The 16,777-nt window shown below is 33.5% G+C and overlaps 1 protein-coding gene and 1 long non-coding RNA gene across 10 annotated transcripts in view; one reads left to right on the top strand and one right to left on the bottom strand.

Moving 5' to 3' along the window:
• Positions 1-14,062, top strand: part of Golm2 (golgi membrane protein 2) — a 100,106-nt gene extending 86,044 nt beyond the window's left edge. For 2 of the 3 annotated variants that reach the window (XM_005316502.5, XM_040274928.2), the window contains 2 exons: positions 6,450-6,617; positions 11,873-14,062. In XM_005316502.5, the coding sequence (XP_005316559.1) occupies positions 6,450-6,617; positions 11,873-11,943 (239 nt within the window). In that variant the 3' untranslated portion in view covers positions 11,944-14,062. The remainder of the gene's footprint in view (positions 1-6,449; positions 6,618-11,872) is intronic. The other variant, XM_005316504.5, reaches the window with a different exon arrangement.
• LOC120886327 (uncharacterized) overlaps positions 1-16,777 on the bottom strand; it is a 199,945-nt gene that overhangs the window by 81,057 nt on the left and 102,111 nt on the right. For 6 of the 7 annotated variants that reach the window (XR_013438810.1, XR_013438809.1, XR_013438807.1 and 3 more), the window contains one exon: positions 11,871-11,946. The exons of the other annotated variant lie outside the window; for it this stretch is intronic. This is a non-coding gene — a long non-coding RNA (uncharacterized LOC120886327). The remainder of the gene's footprint in view (positions 1-11,870; positions 11,947-16,777) is intronic. 7 annotated transcript variants of the gene reach the window in all.

The raw sequence follows: 16,777 nt of genomic DNA, 5'->3' as shown, positions 1-16,777 counted from the left end.
GTCAGTGGGTTAAGCACCCCTGAGTTAAATCCCCAGTACCAAAAAGAAAAAGGAAAGGAAAAAATAGCAAAAGGGAAGCTGCTGGATTATGTAAAGGAAGGGGAAAGAGCAGTTCAATTTCTTTGGCAATGGGGAGATAGAAAAGTTGTTTGGATGCTCCACAGATTCTTCCTCCCATGCTTCTTTCATTTCCTTGTCTTTTCTCTACAATTCAAGAGCCAGTCTAGTAATTACCTACATTGTTGTTTTGTGAGGAAAACCTGCAGTAATATTTTTGTCACCATTTGCATACCCCACTCTTCCAGCTGGTATGATTAAGTTATGACATCTCCTCTTAGGGGCACCTGAAATAATCAAAACTCTTAAGTATTAAACTGAATAATGCAAGAGTCACTTTAATGTGTTAACTGCCAAATGAATGAATGAATGAAATGAAAATGTTCACTACCAATAGTTTAACACTAGAAAAAGTGGTTGCTTCCTTAGAAAACACATTGCTTTTTTTTCTTTCTTACTAAACTTATAATCAACTCACATGAATTCATTTTGCTACAATAATGGTAATATATTTTAAATTACATGAAAAATATACTTTTTAATCGAGTAGTTGAGAAATTAAAACCCATAAACAAACCTTGAACTAATGAAGTAAAGCCATAATTTATCTTGGTGTTTCATTTTATTTATAGTGCAGAATTAAAAATATACGCCTTAGTTTTCCTTTCTCTTATTCTAATATTTATTTATTTATTTTTGTGGTACTGAGGATTAAATTCACATTTTAAGGCAAGTGCTCTACCACGAGGTACATCTCCAGTTCTGTAGCTTCTCTTGATTACAACATTCTTTTGTGATTGAGGAATGTTATTGTTATTGTATTATCCTTTGATTTAGTTTTTTTCTTTTTATTAAAGTGTGTAGGCTGTTAGGTTGTTTTAGAGTATCATTCCATGTGAAGTTCTATTGTATTACTTAAGACAAACTGAAAAAAATGTATCAGCTTAATACTTTAGATGATGTAGAATATATAGTTCACGTTATAAAAATTAAAAGAAGATATTAGAGAAAGTATTTCATACATGCCTCTGTGTTTATTATGTATTTAGTAAACTTCTTTGACTAGTTTGGCTCAAAAGGGAATTTAAATATTGGAAACAGTCTCTATTGTTATCTCATGTGCATGTACAAATATGTAATGATGAACCCTATCATCATGTGTAATTATAATACACCAATAAAAATATAGAAGAAAAAAGAAGTATATAAAAAAAGGAAAATAATCTCCTAATGGATAGTTTTTCAAACTTAATATTGCTTTTCCTTATCCATTTCGGGATATAGAACTCAGGGGCCCTCTACCACTAAGCTGTATCTCAGCCTTTTTATATCTTGAGATAGGGTCTTGCTGAGTTGCTCAAAGGCTTTGAATAACTTGTGGGCCTCTTGCTTCTTCTCTGTGTTCTCAGATTTAAACTCTTGGAATGAAGCTGTTTTGTGGCTAATAGACTCTAAGATAATCATTTTTAGCCAACCACCAGGACAAATATAATATTCAAATGTACAACTGAATTTTGCCACAATATAAGGAAATTTGGGTATCTAAACTAAAATATAATTATGCTTATTATTCTGCTTGGTGGGCACAGCTTTAATAATTTGGTCACTGAGGGATAGAACCAAATTAAAGGTCATGAAATAGATGAAATGCTTCAGAGATGAAGTTTAATACTTAATTCTCCCCCCCCAAAAATACATCACAGACAAATTACAATGATAAATTTGCCCTTGTTACTTCTTTTTAAATATAGTTATTTAAATATAAATAAATATAGTTATTATTTATATTTAAATAACTATATTTAAATATAAATAATATATTTATTTAAATATATTCTTAAATATAGTTATTCCCCAAGATTGCTCCTTTGACTTAGCCATTCTTTGTAAATATTTATTTCCTAAGAGAAATTGTCTTTTCAGAGCTTAATATTTTGAAATTTCTGAGTCTTAAAACTATATAATCCTAGCCCTTATTTTGTAACTAGAGCCTGGATCTGTATTTCCATGTGTCTTATAAAATATTTTTATTTGGATATCTTCCTGTAATCCCAGCTCAGTATATCAAAAGCAACATTTACTTTCCATACATTACCAGTTATTCCATTTTGGGGTATAGGTACCATTATTTTTAGTTTCCATCCTTGGTTTGTAGAATCATCCTTTGTCTTTTTCTAATATATTATGCTATATATATAATCAGTTTGCCATTTTCAAAATTATTTGATTTACTTGGTTCTAACATTTCTTCTACCTTTATAGTCTGATGTTCTCACAGCTTCTCACTTGAATGAATTCTGGAGATGCTATTAGATATAAGGCAGATTAGATTCCTGTTCTCAGTATGCTTAAAAGAAATGATAGCTGTTACTCCTCCATAAAGTTCAGATTCATTCCATCATAGGTAAACCAACTGTATCAACTCTCTCTATAGTTATATGACACTTTCTAGTTCATTGTGCTCTAGCACATATGGCATCACTAATTATTTATGTGTCTTGTTTCCCTTACCACATACACTGAGTTATTGGTAATGGAAATGGTTACTTCATTTTTGTATCACAGTGCCCAGTATAGTACCTTTCACATACATGATTGGATATTAATTGAGTGGATGGAGGAAAGAGCATTATAGATACTTTGTCATTTGCTTCAAATAGTGAAATGGATATAGGCCTTTTAAAATCTCTTAGTTTGAAAATCTTCCATAATTATCCCTAATTTGCTTGCCCAAATTTTCTCTTTCTTATAGTCAAATAAATATTTTCACTATCTCCTAAATACTCCATCTTCATTTTCACCTGTTTGAATCCTGCTGCTGCTGCTGCTGCTTTACCCACTTGCCTACCAATGGGAGTCTCACTAGGTTGCCCTACTCAAACACTTGCACCCCCAGTAATCTTCCCACCTGAGTCTCCCAAGTAGCTTGCCACCACACCTGGCTAGACGCTTCCTTTCTTTTCTTTATCATAGTCTAATAAATTTGCCTTTGGGGGTGGGCGGGGGGCAGTGTTTGTTTATTTGTTTTGGTGCTGGGAATTGCATCCAAGGCCTTGTGGTACTACCACTGACACCCCAGCCCATATTTATCTTCTCTTTGAAACCTTCCCTTTAACTCTTAGACCACACTGATATATATTGCTTAGCAACTGTATAATATAGCACTCTGTGGCAATGATCTCTATTTTATGCACTTTTTAATCTATATTGTTTGTCAGATCTCTTCCACTTGACTAACAACTGTGTAACTGGCTGTTTTTCCCTCTCATCTATTTTAGAAACTTCTTTATTTATCTAATATTTGTATTAGGAGCTAGCTCTTTCTCCAAACAGGAAACAGCACAGATTACTGTTTAAAAAGGGGCAGTTGTATGGTTATCTCTTCTTGTTATTGATTTTTAAAAATTATCTCTGAGTGTCATCCTAATTATAGTATTATATTAAAATTTTATGACCTAATTCAGGCTACTCATATAATCAGCCAAACTCTCAAAAAACAAACTTTAGCCTGGCATGGTGGCACATGTCTGTAATTCTAGCAGCTCAGGAGGCTGAGGCAGGAGGGTCACAAGTTCAAAGCCACCCTGAGAAACTTAGTGAGTCCTTAAGCAACTTAGTGAGACACTGTCTCAAAATAAAAAACAAAAAGGACTGGTGATGTGGCTCAGTGGTTAAGTGCTCCTAGGTTTGGTCCCCAGTACCAAATAAAGCAGCGATTTTAAGTTGTTCTGTTGGAAAATTATAATAAACACAGATGGGCCATTTCTGTAATTAAATTTTCCATGTCTGACAATATTTAAATTAAGTGTATTTTTCAGTAACTTCTCTTAGACTATTTTTTTAGTTTTCTATATTTCATAACTGATAAAAATCAAAATGTTTTGAGAAAATAGCATACTTTGAAAAAGTGCTTACTAGTAACTACCATATTTAAGTGTTCGTAATTTTTTTTATGCATACTGGGGATCAAACCCAGGGGTGCTCTACCACTGCGCTGCATCTTCAGCCCTTGTTATTTTTGAGACAGGTTTTGCTAAGCTGCCAGTGCTGGTCTTGAATTTGCTCTCCTCCTGAGTAGCTGGGATTAAGAGGCATGTGCTACCATGTTCTTCATATGTTTAAACAGTAGTTTTACCCTGTGTAAAGATGGTTTAACTTCTTTATCCATTTTTTTTTTTTATAATTTTGGTGGTGCTGGGGGTTTAACCCAGGGCTTTGTGCATGTGAGGCAAGCACTCTACAACTGAGTTATATCCCCAGCCTGACTACATTTATTTTTATCATTAAGGAAAGAGATAATTAAAAAAGCTACTCAAAGTATTCATTTATTTATTTGGTACTAGGGATTGACCCAGGGGTACTTAACCATGGAGCCCCAGCCCCACCTCCCCCTTTTTTTAAATGTAAATGTTTTATTTTGAGACAAGTTCTAAGTTGTTCAGGGCCTCACTAGTTTGCTGAGTGTGGCTTTGAACTTGTGATCCTCTTGACTGGGGTTATAGGTGTGCACTATCATACCCAGCTCAAAGTGTTTATTTTATATTTAAGTATAGTTAGGAAATGGTGTTCTTCTAATAAATAGCTTTTCTATTCTTCTCTTGTTACTGTTTCTTCTTTTTAACTCTTGTACATCCATTTCTTTTCTGTAATTCTTTTTTCTTTTGGCCCTCTGGTGATGTATCCAGGGCCTTGTACATGCCAGCCAAATACTGTACTGCTACATTCTCAACCCTTTTTAAATTTTATTTTGAAATAGGGTATTACTAAATCACCTCGGGTGGCCCTGAATTTGTGATCTTCCTGACTCAGCTTCCCAAATAGCTGTGATATCAGGCATGTGCCCCTGCACCCACTTACAACTTTATTTGTTCAATTTTTTCCATTTATTTATTTACTTATTGTACATGCCTTTATTTTATTCTAAAATAGATATAACATGAATTCACACTTTCTAATGGACCCAGTTACTTCAGTCTTTCTTATCCCCCACACATATCCCCTCACGCCTATGAAATTTGTTCTTTAACTATTTTCCTGATTGGCTCTTTACCCTACAAGTAGAAAGATTTTGGCTTCATGATGTGGTAAGTCATTTGTTGAATTGTAGTTCTTTCCAAACAAAGGAAGTTAGGCTGTTAACTTTTTTCTTGAGTGTCTCATTGCAATATAAATTTTTGAAATATATTAGACTTATTAGAAAAAATTGTTAAAATTTTAAGCCTTAAATTCCTATATCTTTATTGTACATTTTATTCATATTTTAGAGATTAGAATAACATCTACTTTTACGCTAGTTAAATGTAATGTCAGAGTAGAGTTTTACTTGCATTTGTAAGTCAGATCTTAGTGTGCTTAATATTTTTATTTAATTTTATTCCTTTAAATTTTATTTATGTAGTTTTTTGTTTGGGGCTTTTTGGGGAGAGGTGGTACTGAAGATTAAACCCAAAAGTGCTCCACCATTGAGCTACATTACCAGCTCTTTTTATTTTTTGAGACAGAGACTGGCTAAGTTACTGAAGCTGACCCCAAACTTGCTATCCTCTTGCCTCAGCCTCCCAAGTTGATGGGGATTTACAGGCATGTGCCACCAGGCATAGCTGATATTTTTATTTTTAATGTCTAGTGTTGAACAGCTTCCTATGGTAGGTGTTATTTTATTGCTCTTCTTGATTTCTGATTATCATAAATGTATTCAATATAATGACCTCATGTAGGTCAACTTTCTTAAACTTTCATTGACTTTTTTTTTTTTTTTAATTACTTTAGGGAAAGTGAAAGAAATAAGCCAGAATGACTTGGGATGCTTTTTCAAAGCATGTACCACTAGGAATTCTGATTCTCATTCTTTGCCATCCTTCTTTGGAAGCCCATGATTATAATGAATCAATATTACTAAAGGAATTTATGCTTGTTCTCAAATATGTTAGTTTGTATACAAAAAGAACTTAGCCTGTAAGTTTTCAAAATTATTCATGGAAAATTATATTTCATAAAACAATAAATGACTGCAGATTTTAAATATGTATTGCATCTAGTAATAAAATTATTTAATTCTTCTCCTAAAGTGTTAAATTAAACAAATATTTATATTAGGGAAATAATTTGTCATTAGCAAAATAGTCCTGAAAATGTTGCTCTTTTCTTTAAGACAATATTCAAACCTTAAGTAGCAAGTATTAAACCCAAAAAAAGAACTTCTTAAGTAAAAGTTATTTTCAGAGTCTTAACTCTTATTTACTTTTGTCTTGGATGATCAAATGCATTCTTTTTATAGCCACTACCCTGAAAGTTGCAAGGTTTCACTTGTCTGCTTTCTGGTCTGCCTTCAGTATAGGTCCCTTCTTTTCTTCTCTCTGTACTCTTGAATTAATCCTCTACCTACTTCACAGGCCGATTCTTTGATGAAAATGAATCCCCTGTTGATCCGCAGCATGGCTCTAAACTGGCGGATTATAATGGGGATGATGGTAACGTAGGTGAGTATGAGGCAGACAAGCAGGCTGAACTGGCTTACAATGAGGAAGAAGATGGTGATGGTGGAGAGGAAGACGTCCAAGGTGAGCGTGGGCCTGGCCTCCATGCTGTGACAGTGAAACCCACCTCTAAGTTTTTTGGTTGAATTTGTGTAAATTTTCCCCATTTATTAGCATCAGTAAAGTCTTAATATTAATTCAAAGAGGTTCTGGGCAGATTTTCAGTTTTACTTTTAAAAGTATCTTATGATAGTAGAAGTTGTAGATCTATCAATAATTTTTTTAAGTTTTAGTTATTCTGTGTATTATTGAGGCAGTTGCAATTTGAAACTTATAATTCTCAGAAATTTTAGAATTAAATTGTTAAAATGACTAGACTTTAAAATAAGGCAAATGCTTCCTGAAAAAAATTATTCTTTTCCAGTTTCTTATCTGAAAACATTTCATTTTTCTAGGCAAGTATTGCCCAGGCAGCCTTTTTGTTATAAGGAAACTACAAAGGGAACAGTTTCCTCCATATTGAAATAAAAATTATTTCACCACTGATATAACATAGGAAAATTATTTTTAAGTTTTTTGTAATAGGCTTTGTGAAGAAGCTTTATCTTATGTTTAATACACAGATTCAACACATATTTTTGTTAACTATGTTACTTCTGAGCTTTTAACTTAGTAAAATTCAGACTCTACCTGTGTGCATGCAGCCCTACCCATGCATGCATTATCAGAGTATATTGTTTTTTAGGCTTATTTTCTGCCTGCTTATTGTTTAGTACAATTTGTGGAGTTTTAGAATCTTCTATAAAAGTTGATTATGACCCTTAGGATGTGATGTATAAGATTGCCATTATGTGATGCATGAAATATTTTTCACTATAACCTATTTTGATTTCTTCCTTAACTCTTTTTATAGTAATTACATTTTTACTGAGTTTCATGATAGGAATTGTTTTTAAAAACTCAGAATAAGGTTGTGGCTCAGCAGTAGAGCACTCACCTTGTACGTGTGAGGTGCTAGGTTCGATCCTCGGCACCACATAAAAATAAATAAATAAAATAAAAGTATTGTGTCCAACTACAACTAAGAAAAAATTTTTTTAAAAATATAGAATATAGTTGTCATAGAATACTATATATAATATAAAAAGAAAAACTAGAGTTTCTGACTTCCGTGTAGGCATTCTGGTAGTACATTCTAGTTTTGGAAAAACATGATTATTAGAAGTAGAAGAAAGATTAGTGTTAGGAGTTACTTAAAATTATATTAATGAGAATTATCTCAAACTTTTTTGGTTATATAAAATAAATTTTACTCAGTTTTTTCATAATTTCATATCTTTTATAAATTTTACCTTCTTTTCTCACTACTTTTGTGGTTTGTTTGGACTACACTTATTTGCAATTATATATAACACTTTAAGGCTTTTTCACTGCATGTATATCATCACTAATTAGATTGTAAGCTCTTGGAGAGCAGGAATTTTCTTTTATTTTTCCTTCTGTTTTGCTTGTGTCCTTTTCTGACTTCATACTCATTTTCTTGCAGGGCCCTCAATAAATGTCATTAACTGATAAAAATTTATTCTTATTGAGATTTTTTATTCTTATAACTGTGACTAGGGTAATAACCCTTTAACTTCTGATCTTATGAGTTTGCTTGGTTTGCACTTTAAATATTCTCTTTGTTTTGTTTTGTTTTTTAAAGGGTTTTTCTATCATCTCATTGGATATTTTTGAGGTTTTTATTAGAACCATTAATTTCAACCATGATTGATAATCATTTCATAAAGGTGTGTATATAATTGGTTTTTGCTCTTTTAAAGTTGATGAGCTTTCTCACAAGATTTCAGTTTAATTTTTTTATGGGTTTTTACCACAGTAGGTACATTTATTTTCATTGCCTTCTTTTTCCCTTTTTTTAACCCTTCTCCCTTCCTACTCCTATTTCTCATTCAGGTACTCAGTACTTTTATTGCTGCCCTTCTATTCTTTTAACAAGAAAATGAATTCATTGAATTCTAAGCAATATAAAGAAATAGTAGGCTAAATAGTAGGCTATAAGCCAGGGGAGGTGGTGCACGCCTTTAACTCAAGTGGTTTAGGAGGCTGAGGCAGGAGGATCACAAATTCCAAACCAGCTTCAGCAACTTAGCAAGGCCCTAAGCAACTCAGCAAAACCCTGTGTCTAAATAAAATACAAAAAAAGAGCTGGGACATGGCTCAGTGGTTAAGTGCCCCTGGATTCAATCCCTCGTTCCAAAAAAAAAAAAAAAAAAAGAAAAGAAAAAAGAAAGAAAGAAAGAGAAGTAGCTTATTTATATCTTTGATGAAATAAGTCAGAGGTTGTTAAATTTTTGAATTTCTTTATTTGCAAGTGAATCTTTTTTTTTAGTATTTTTATTAGTTGTTGATGGATCTTTATTTTATTTATTTATTTGCGGTGCTGAGAATCGAACCCATTGTGTCACACATGCCAGGCAAGTGTGCTGTTGCTGAGCTACAGCCCCAGTCCTTGCAAGTGAAATCTTAACTTAAGCTGAGGGCTGTCATTTAATATTTTTGTTTCATTGTAGAATTCTAGGTAGTGGCAGGAAGATAGGGCAGCTACATAAAGGGACTTCCTTATCACAGAGAACAGAAAAATGCAAGAACATCAACTCAGCCAAATAAAGAAGATAAATTCTGGTAAACTGACTAAAAAAGATTACTTAAGAGACCTAAAGCCAGTGCATTGGTGCACGCCTGTAATCCCATCAATTTGAGTTCAAAGCCAGCCTCAGCAACTTAGTAAGGCCCTAAGCAACTCAATGAGACCCTGTCTCTATATAAAATATAAATTAGGACTGGGGACGTGCCTCAGTGGTTGAGTGCCTCTGGATTTAATCCCTGGTACAAAAAAAAAAAGAATTTAAAATATATTTTCAGAGATTCTTCAAGACTTTTATTCTTTAGGTGTAGTATTAACTCTTCAAAAAGTAGGGAGGGGAATTATGGCTGTTCCCTAATTTATTAAGTTGGGTTTCAAATGTTTATCATTAAGAATATATAGAATTTAAAAGCATTTCTTTATTATGGCAATGTAGGTATGATGACTGAATTCCCAGTACAGTTTATCCTGTTCTACTAAAAAGATAATTAGAGGGCTGGGGCTGTAGCTCAGTGGCAGAGTGCTTGCCTTGCACATGTGAGGCACTGGGTTCAATTTTTAGCACCACCTAAAAATAAACAAATAAAATAAAGGCATGCTGTCTATCTACAAATGCAAAAAAAAAAATTAATTAGAGGTCCAAAGCAGTTTAGAACTAGATCATGTTTGTTAAGTACCTGAGTCAAGAGCAGATTTAAGTTTTTCTATTCCTAGACCTTTGTTGTACCTCATTTCCCCTGTGCTTTTATTCATTTAAAAAGCCAGAAATGTAACATTTTTTCCTTCAGTGATTTTTCTGTTAAGTTTCTAGGAATTTTCCAGTGCTCCAAGGTGATTAAGTCTGCACTTAATTACTATGTCTTGAAAGATGTATTTATAGCCATAGGTGAGTCCCATAACATGGATTCTAAAGAGAACTTTCTGGAAATATGCCAGTGCTTATTTTCCATTTTAAAACCATTTTTTTTTAAGTACAGAGAGTTCTTTGACAAGAAATTGATTAGCATGTTTACAAAATACAAATGTGAATATAAATATGATTTTAGCCATTGTACATGTTAAACAGATTTGGGGTTATCATGCCTAGGGGATTATACTGTTAATGATGTGTGATGAGTTTAAGAAAGTGGTGCAAAATTTTTTTGCTGTTTTAGAATAAAACAAACCTATCAAGGCTGGGCTCAGTGGTGCAGGCCTATAAATCCCTGTGATTCAGGAGGCTGAGGCAAAAGGATTCCAAGTTTGATGTCAGCCTGGATGAATTTGCAAGACCCTGTCTCAAAATAAAAAGGACAGAGGATATAGCTAATTGATAGTGCAAGTCCTGGAGTTCAATTTCCCCAAATAATAAACAAACCCAAAAAACTGTCATATCTAATATAAGGATGTCATAAAAAGCCATGTTCTCAAAGGGAGCCTCTCAGGTTCTGATTAAAATACTTTTCATTCTAATTCAAATTCTAACATGTTAATTAATTTTTTTTTTGAGCAGTCTTATTTCAGAATCTGTAGTCTACAGCAAAAACTAGAAAAGAAGTGGAGCCCAGTGGCACACATCTGTAATCCCCAAAACTCGGGAGACATGATGATAAACAAGTTGGGGGCCAGCACCAGCAATTTAGTGAGACCCTGCCTCTAACTAAAAAATAAAAAGGAATGGGAATGTAGCTTAGTGGTTAAGTGCCCCTGGGTTCAATGACCAGTACAAACAGCAACAAAATTAGAAAAGAAGCACATTTTTTTTTTTTGTCAACAATGCAGTAACAGCTGATAGCCAAGAAGGAAACAGGAAAACCTGTCAATACCCAAGTAAATCAAACTTCAAAGCATCTATTGGAGTAAATTCAATAGCTACTCAAAGTGGCTTTGAGGATATAATGATTTTTTTTCTTTTTGGTAAAGAACAGATTAAAATTTGGTTAATATACTCCATGTAGAAGTCAAGGATAAGCTATTCCCCAAAGAAGTAGAGAAATTCACCTGAATGTTAAATATTGGGATCAGAAGTGACTTATTTTTCTCTTTTATTTTCTAATTTTTACATTTCCAGCATGGATTACTTTTATAATTAGAAAAGATTTTATGCCAGGCATGGTGACTCACATCTATAATCCCAGCAGCTTGGGAGGGTGAGGCAGGAAGATCATGAGTTCAAAGCCAGCCTCAGCAAAAGTTAAGTGCTAAACATCTCAGTGAGATCCTGCCTCTAAATAAAATACAAAATAGGGCTGGTGATGTGGCTCAGTGGTTGAGTGCCCAAGTTCAATTTTTGTTTTTTTCAATTTTGAGATTTTGTTTTTAAAGTCAGTAAAATATACACAGAAGTGTTTCTACCAGAGCTTTAATTTAAATCTTCACCTGTATATTATAGAAATAATATATGTATAAAAAAGGATTGACTCCTAAATATTGAGGTTTCCTAAAGTTTTGCTAGCTGTATCTATCTAGCTCTACATTTGTCTTCAAAGTACTTTAGAAATAATGTAATCTAAAGAATGAAGTCTGTTTTGGAAGATTATTTCACTTTTTACTCTTTAGCTAAGCCACTAGGATATAGAGTACTGTATACATTAGGTGAGAAATAACAAGAGAAAATGACATTAAGGCTGAAAAAAAATTGAAACAGTTCTAAGTTGGGTTTCTATTATGATTTTAAGATATTATTCTTAATACATAATTATTTTACTTACAGATGATGAAGAGAGAGAGCTTCAGATGGATCCTGCAGACTATGGAAAGCAACGTTTCAATGATGTTCTTTAACTCCTAAAAAAAATATCACAAAACCTAAAGTGCTGTAAAATGGAATCATTTCTACTTTGTCATTTTTGACTTCTGTTGTAAAGATCAGTTGTATCAGTTGTAAAGATACATTGAGATAGATGTAAGGAAAAACTTTAATGAAGGAATGTACCCATGTACATATGTGAACTTTTTCATATTGTATTATCAAAGAAGACTTTTGGTTATGATACAGTTGAGCCAAAAATAGATAATCTTTGCATTTAAAGCAAACTAATGTATATTTCACATTTTTTTGAGCCTAATTTTTTTCCACAAATAGACAAATGGGAGAAAATGGTTATGTAGATGTTTTATGATGCACATAGCATAGCCACAGTGAGAACAATTATTCAGCTGAGAATTTTTTATACACTAACATCTTCTTGTTAGCCCAACAGGTGTTCTGTTCTATCTGCCCCTCATTTCATGCTTTTCAGGAGTTATGCCTAGAATAGTTATGTAAAAGAGGGGAAATTGGATGCCAAACACTAGTTACCGTGTACAAAACTGCCTCTCTACTCAAGTGCTAATGTGTTTTGGCATATTAACTTTCAGCTGAGGCCTGATGGAATTTGAGATAAACTTCAAAGACATAACAGAATATATGAGTTATTGTTTACGTTAGTTCTTGAAATTGTGGAATGCATGATGGACGATATATTTTCAATTTTTTCTTTCTCAAGTAATATCAGTACTATTTAACTATAGTCAGCACTGGCTAAAAGAAAATTTTTTTTTCAGAGTTCAGGTCAGTGAAGATAAATTAAATGCCAGATCCTGAAAGGAGCTAAATCTACCTTGAAATGAATCTACAATTGATATTTCAAAGCTTTTCTGGTAGTTTTAATGATCTTATTTAACTAGACTTTTTCAGAACTACTAAATAAGCAATTTTAACAGGTTTTTATTAATGCACACATAAATAGATATACAGTGAGGTCTACAGCTGTTTTATTAAAATAGCTTAAAAGTTTATAATAAAAATGAATCTTTGTAATTAATGTTAGTTAAGAACCCATCAACCTCATATTTGCTAGACTTACACAAAATTGTTTTAAATGCATTTTTTGACACTATTTAGTCAAATGTGTAAGCTAGCTAACCCTTATTTTCTTATTTAAAGCACTTTTAAATAGTACCTCTCCCCCCAAAAAACTAAAGGTTTGGATCATACCAGGATGTTTAAAGTTGTTTAACCCTGTTTTTCAAAAGGGCTACCATTAATTGCATATAAACATGAAATATCAGGCAGGGGATATAGCTTAGTGATAGAGTGCTTGGCTAGTATGTATAAAGTTCTGAGTTTCTCCCCAGCACCACAAAATAAACAAACCCAAAACATGAAATACTGCACCCCCACATTAAGTTTCCTGTCATGATTCAAACTTATAGATAGATTATTCACTTGTTGAGGTGCAAAAATTCTTAGCTTTCAACTGGAAATTATTTAATGACTAGGAAAAGATGCAGTAATTTACTAAAATAGTTTTTTCCACCATATCAAACTAAGTAGTGTTCATGTTTTTGTTAACAGTAGGGTCAAGACTACAGGTATGATGGTTCACATAATTTTTAAAAGGGAGTTAGTTAAAAGGAAGTGATGTATATCCTTTGGTGTACATCCTTTTAAATGACTTTAAATAGTGAAAAACACCTGTTCAGAATAAATTTGGGCATTAATGGGAGAGGTGAATCTAAAAATATTCCTAGAAATATTTCATATTTAATATTATAAAATCTTTACAAATGAAATTACCTTAGTTCCTTTTCATAAAAATGATCATTTGGTTATATGATAACTATTACTTACATAGCAAAATTTCTTCAATTGGCAGTCTAGACATTTTATAAATCAAGAAATTTTGGACCAATTGATAATATTTCTGACTGTATTAACATTTTAGTGCTATAAAATATTATGTAGATGTCTTAAAATTCTGACATTCTACAATCTATATTACTATGCTGTTTTTGTTTTACTTCTGCCTTAAGATTTAGTTTTTTTAAATGTATTTTTGCCCTGAATTGTTAATTTGATGAAAGTTCTACTTCTAAAATCATCACTTACTGGGTTCTAATAAATGAAAAATTAAACTTGTTTCACTGTTTTGCTGTATCTAATACCTTACATTCTCGACTATCTCGTGATATAGTCACATTTTTAACACTGAGATTTTGAGTAAATTAGTGCTTATTTAAGTTAAGCTAAAGCAGAAATGTTTACAGGAAAGCTGTTTGTTATAAGGTGAGTTTATCCACAAACACTGAATATCTTTCGTGTGCCTTGTTCTAGTAAGATGAATCGATAAGATAGATAAAGTTTATTCTGGTACTTAAATTCAGGTGGGGGCAGTCAAACAACACAAGTAAACAAATGAACCAGATGACTTTAAATAGTGAAAAACGCCTGTTAAAAATAAATTTTTTGAGGTTAGAGTTCAAAATAAATCATGTTTTCATTCAATGGAAACATTTTAGTTGTGTAATTAGAAGGTAATGACCAAGAGGAAGAGAAAGGATGCTGGAAAGATAGAGGGGGCAAGACAAGGAGAGCTTGTAAGTTCAGGTCACTGGTACTGACCCAGAAAGTGAAAGTACAAAGTATAAAATATGCATGGTGGGGCTGAGGATATATTGAGGTAGAGCACTTTCCTTGCATGCACAAGGCATTTGTTTTGATCCCCATTACCCCCAACTCAAATAAAAAAGCAGGGGATGCTGATTGCAAGGAAAATATAATATGTCTTCAAAAGCATTTCTAAAACGTTGCTAGTTTTAAAAAAGTATTAAGATTGTATCTTTAATCTTATTTGTATAATCATGTAACAACAAACTTTGCTCAAGTTTGAAGTCAGAGAATTTGTTTATAAAAGAAATTGTGAGGACTAGGCACAGTAAGTAGCACATGGCTATAGTCTCAGTGACTTAGGAGGCTGAAGCAGGAAGATGGAAAGTTTGAAGACAGCCTCAGCAACTTAGTGAGACCCTGTCTCAAAAAATAAAAAGGACTGGGGGTGCAATCTAATGGAAAAGCACCACTGGGTTCAATTCCCAAGATAAAACAACAACAAAAAAACAAAACAGTTGTGTGGAAGTCATTTCCCATAATGGCTTACCCTGAAAACATCAATAAGATAAGATAAACAGTGTGATATATCCAAAGTCTAGCTTATTATTTATATCACACGTGAACCATCAATATTCAGTTCCAATTGGGCCACATCAAGCCTAATCCAGTTCCATTTTAGATTCTCCTCTCTATTGGTTTCAAATGTAATTTCAGCTAACTAACAAAAAATAATTGGTGTAATGGTCCATGTAAGAAAACTATTATCAAGAGTAGAAGAACCCTGGCTTGAAGACAACTCAAACATGGAACATGAATGCTACCAAGATTTTGTTTCACCAATTTCCATTTCTGCTTCTCTTTATAACATTCTTATTACCTTCATTTTCTCAAACCAGTTCCCTCCTCAAAGCTCTGTGACACCTAGGAGGTCCTATTTTTCTTAGTTTTGCTATCTGATGGGCTACTCTCTTCCCTTAGTTTCACTTAAAAAAAAAATCCAAGAGAAGAGGGCTGAGGTCATAGCTCAGTGGTATATAGCACTTGCCTAGCATGTGTAAGGCACTTGATTTGATTCTATGCACCATATATAAATAAATAAAGGTCCACTCACAACTAAAAAAAATTTTTTTAAGTATTTATTTATTCTTTTAGTTTTCGACGGACACAACATCTTTGTTTGTATGTGGTGCTGAGGATGGAACCCCGGGCCGCACACATGCAAGGTGAGCGCGCTACCGCTTGAGCCATATCCCCAGCCCAAATATGTAAAAAAAATCCGAGGGAAGAGTGACCTATGCTTCTCACCATAATGTAGTAGGCTAACTAGCCCTCTTGGATTATAGGACTAGACAAGATATATTAGGCAACTGTTTTCAGGCAACACAGGTTTACGATCTATGAGAGAAGGGAAATTTAGGCAGTGAATCCCATAATCACCAAGCTTCCTGTGGTATATAAAAAGATGAGTCTGAGGGGCTGGGACTGTGGCTCAGATGTAGACGTGTGAGGCCCTGGGTTCTATCCTCAGCACCACATAAAAATAAATAAATAAAGATATTATGTCCAACTACAACTAAAAAATAAATGTTAAAAAAAAATGACAGAGTCGGAGCAGAGCACAGGGTTCTGCTGACTTGAGGACATGGAGATCATCGTGGGGGATAGCTCAAACAGTTGAGATCTATCTAATGCGTGGGACACCAGAAAAATCCAGAAATACATATAGGGGTTCCCATAAGGGAATACATATTGGGCTATCCCTGCTCAGATCAAGACCACCTGATGTATAGTTAGAGTGCTTACCTAGCATGTGTGAGGCCTGGGTTCAATCTCAAACACAGAATGGAAAGAAATGAAGGAAGAACTGCTCTAACAAAGCCTAACATTAAGTCCTGAAAAGACTGATAGAGGAAACAAAATGGGAATTGCATTCTGCCAAGTTAAAATTTGAAAAATTTTTGGGTTTAATATGAGCTAACAAAGTAAAAAATAAGTATATTCAAGTTTGGTGACTACTCAGTAACTGGAATGTCTTCTAAAACAAGCAGCAGCAATTTTCAGCTAAGATAACAGAATCCAGTTGGGCACAGTGGCCCACACCTGTAATCCCAATGACTTAGGAGGCTGAGGCAGGAGAATCACAAGTTTAAGGACAGCCTTGACAATTTAATGAGACCTGTCTCAAAATAAAATGAAAAGAGGGGCTGAGGATATGGCTCAAGTGGTAGTGCGCTTGCCTGGCAT

Source organism: Ictidomys tridecemlineatus, chromosome 5 (assembly GCF_052094955.1).
Source record: "Ictidomys tridecemlineatus isolate mIctTri1 chromosome 5, mIctTri1.hap1, whole genome shotgun sequence".
Classification (NCBI taxonomy): Eukaryota; Metazoa; Chordata; class Mammalia; order Rodentia; family Sciuridae; genus Ictidomys; species Ictidomys tridecemlineatus.
Note: the sequence above shows the minus strand (reverse complement) of the source record. Positions and strands in the feature narration are given on the sequence as shown.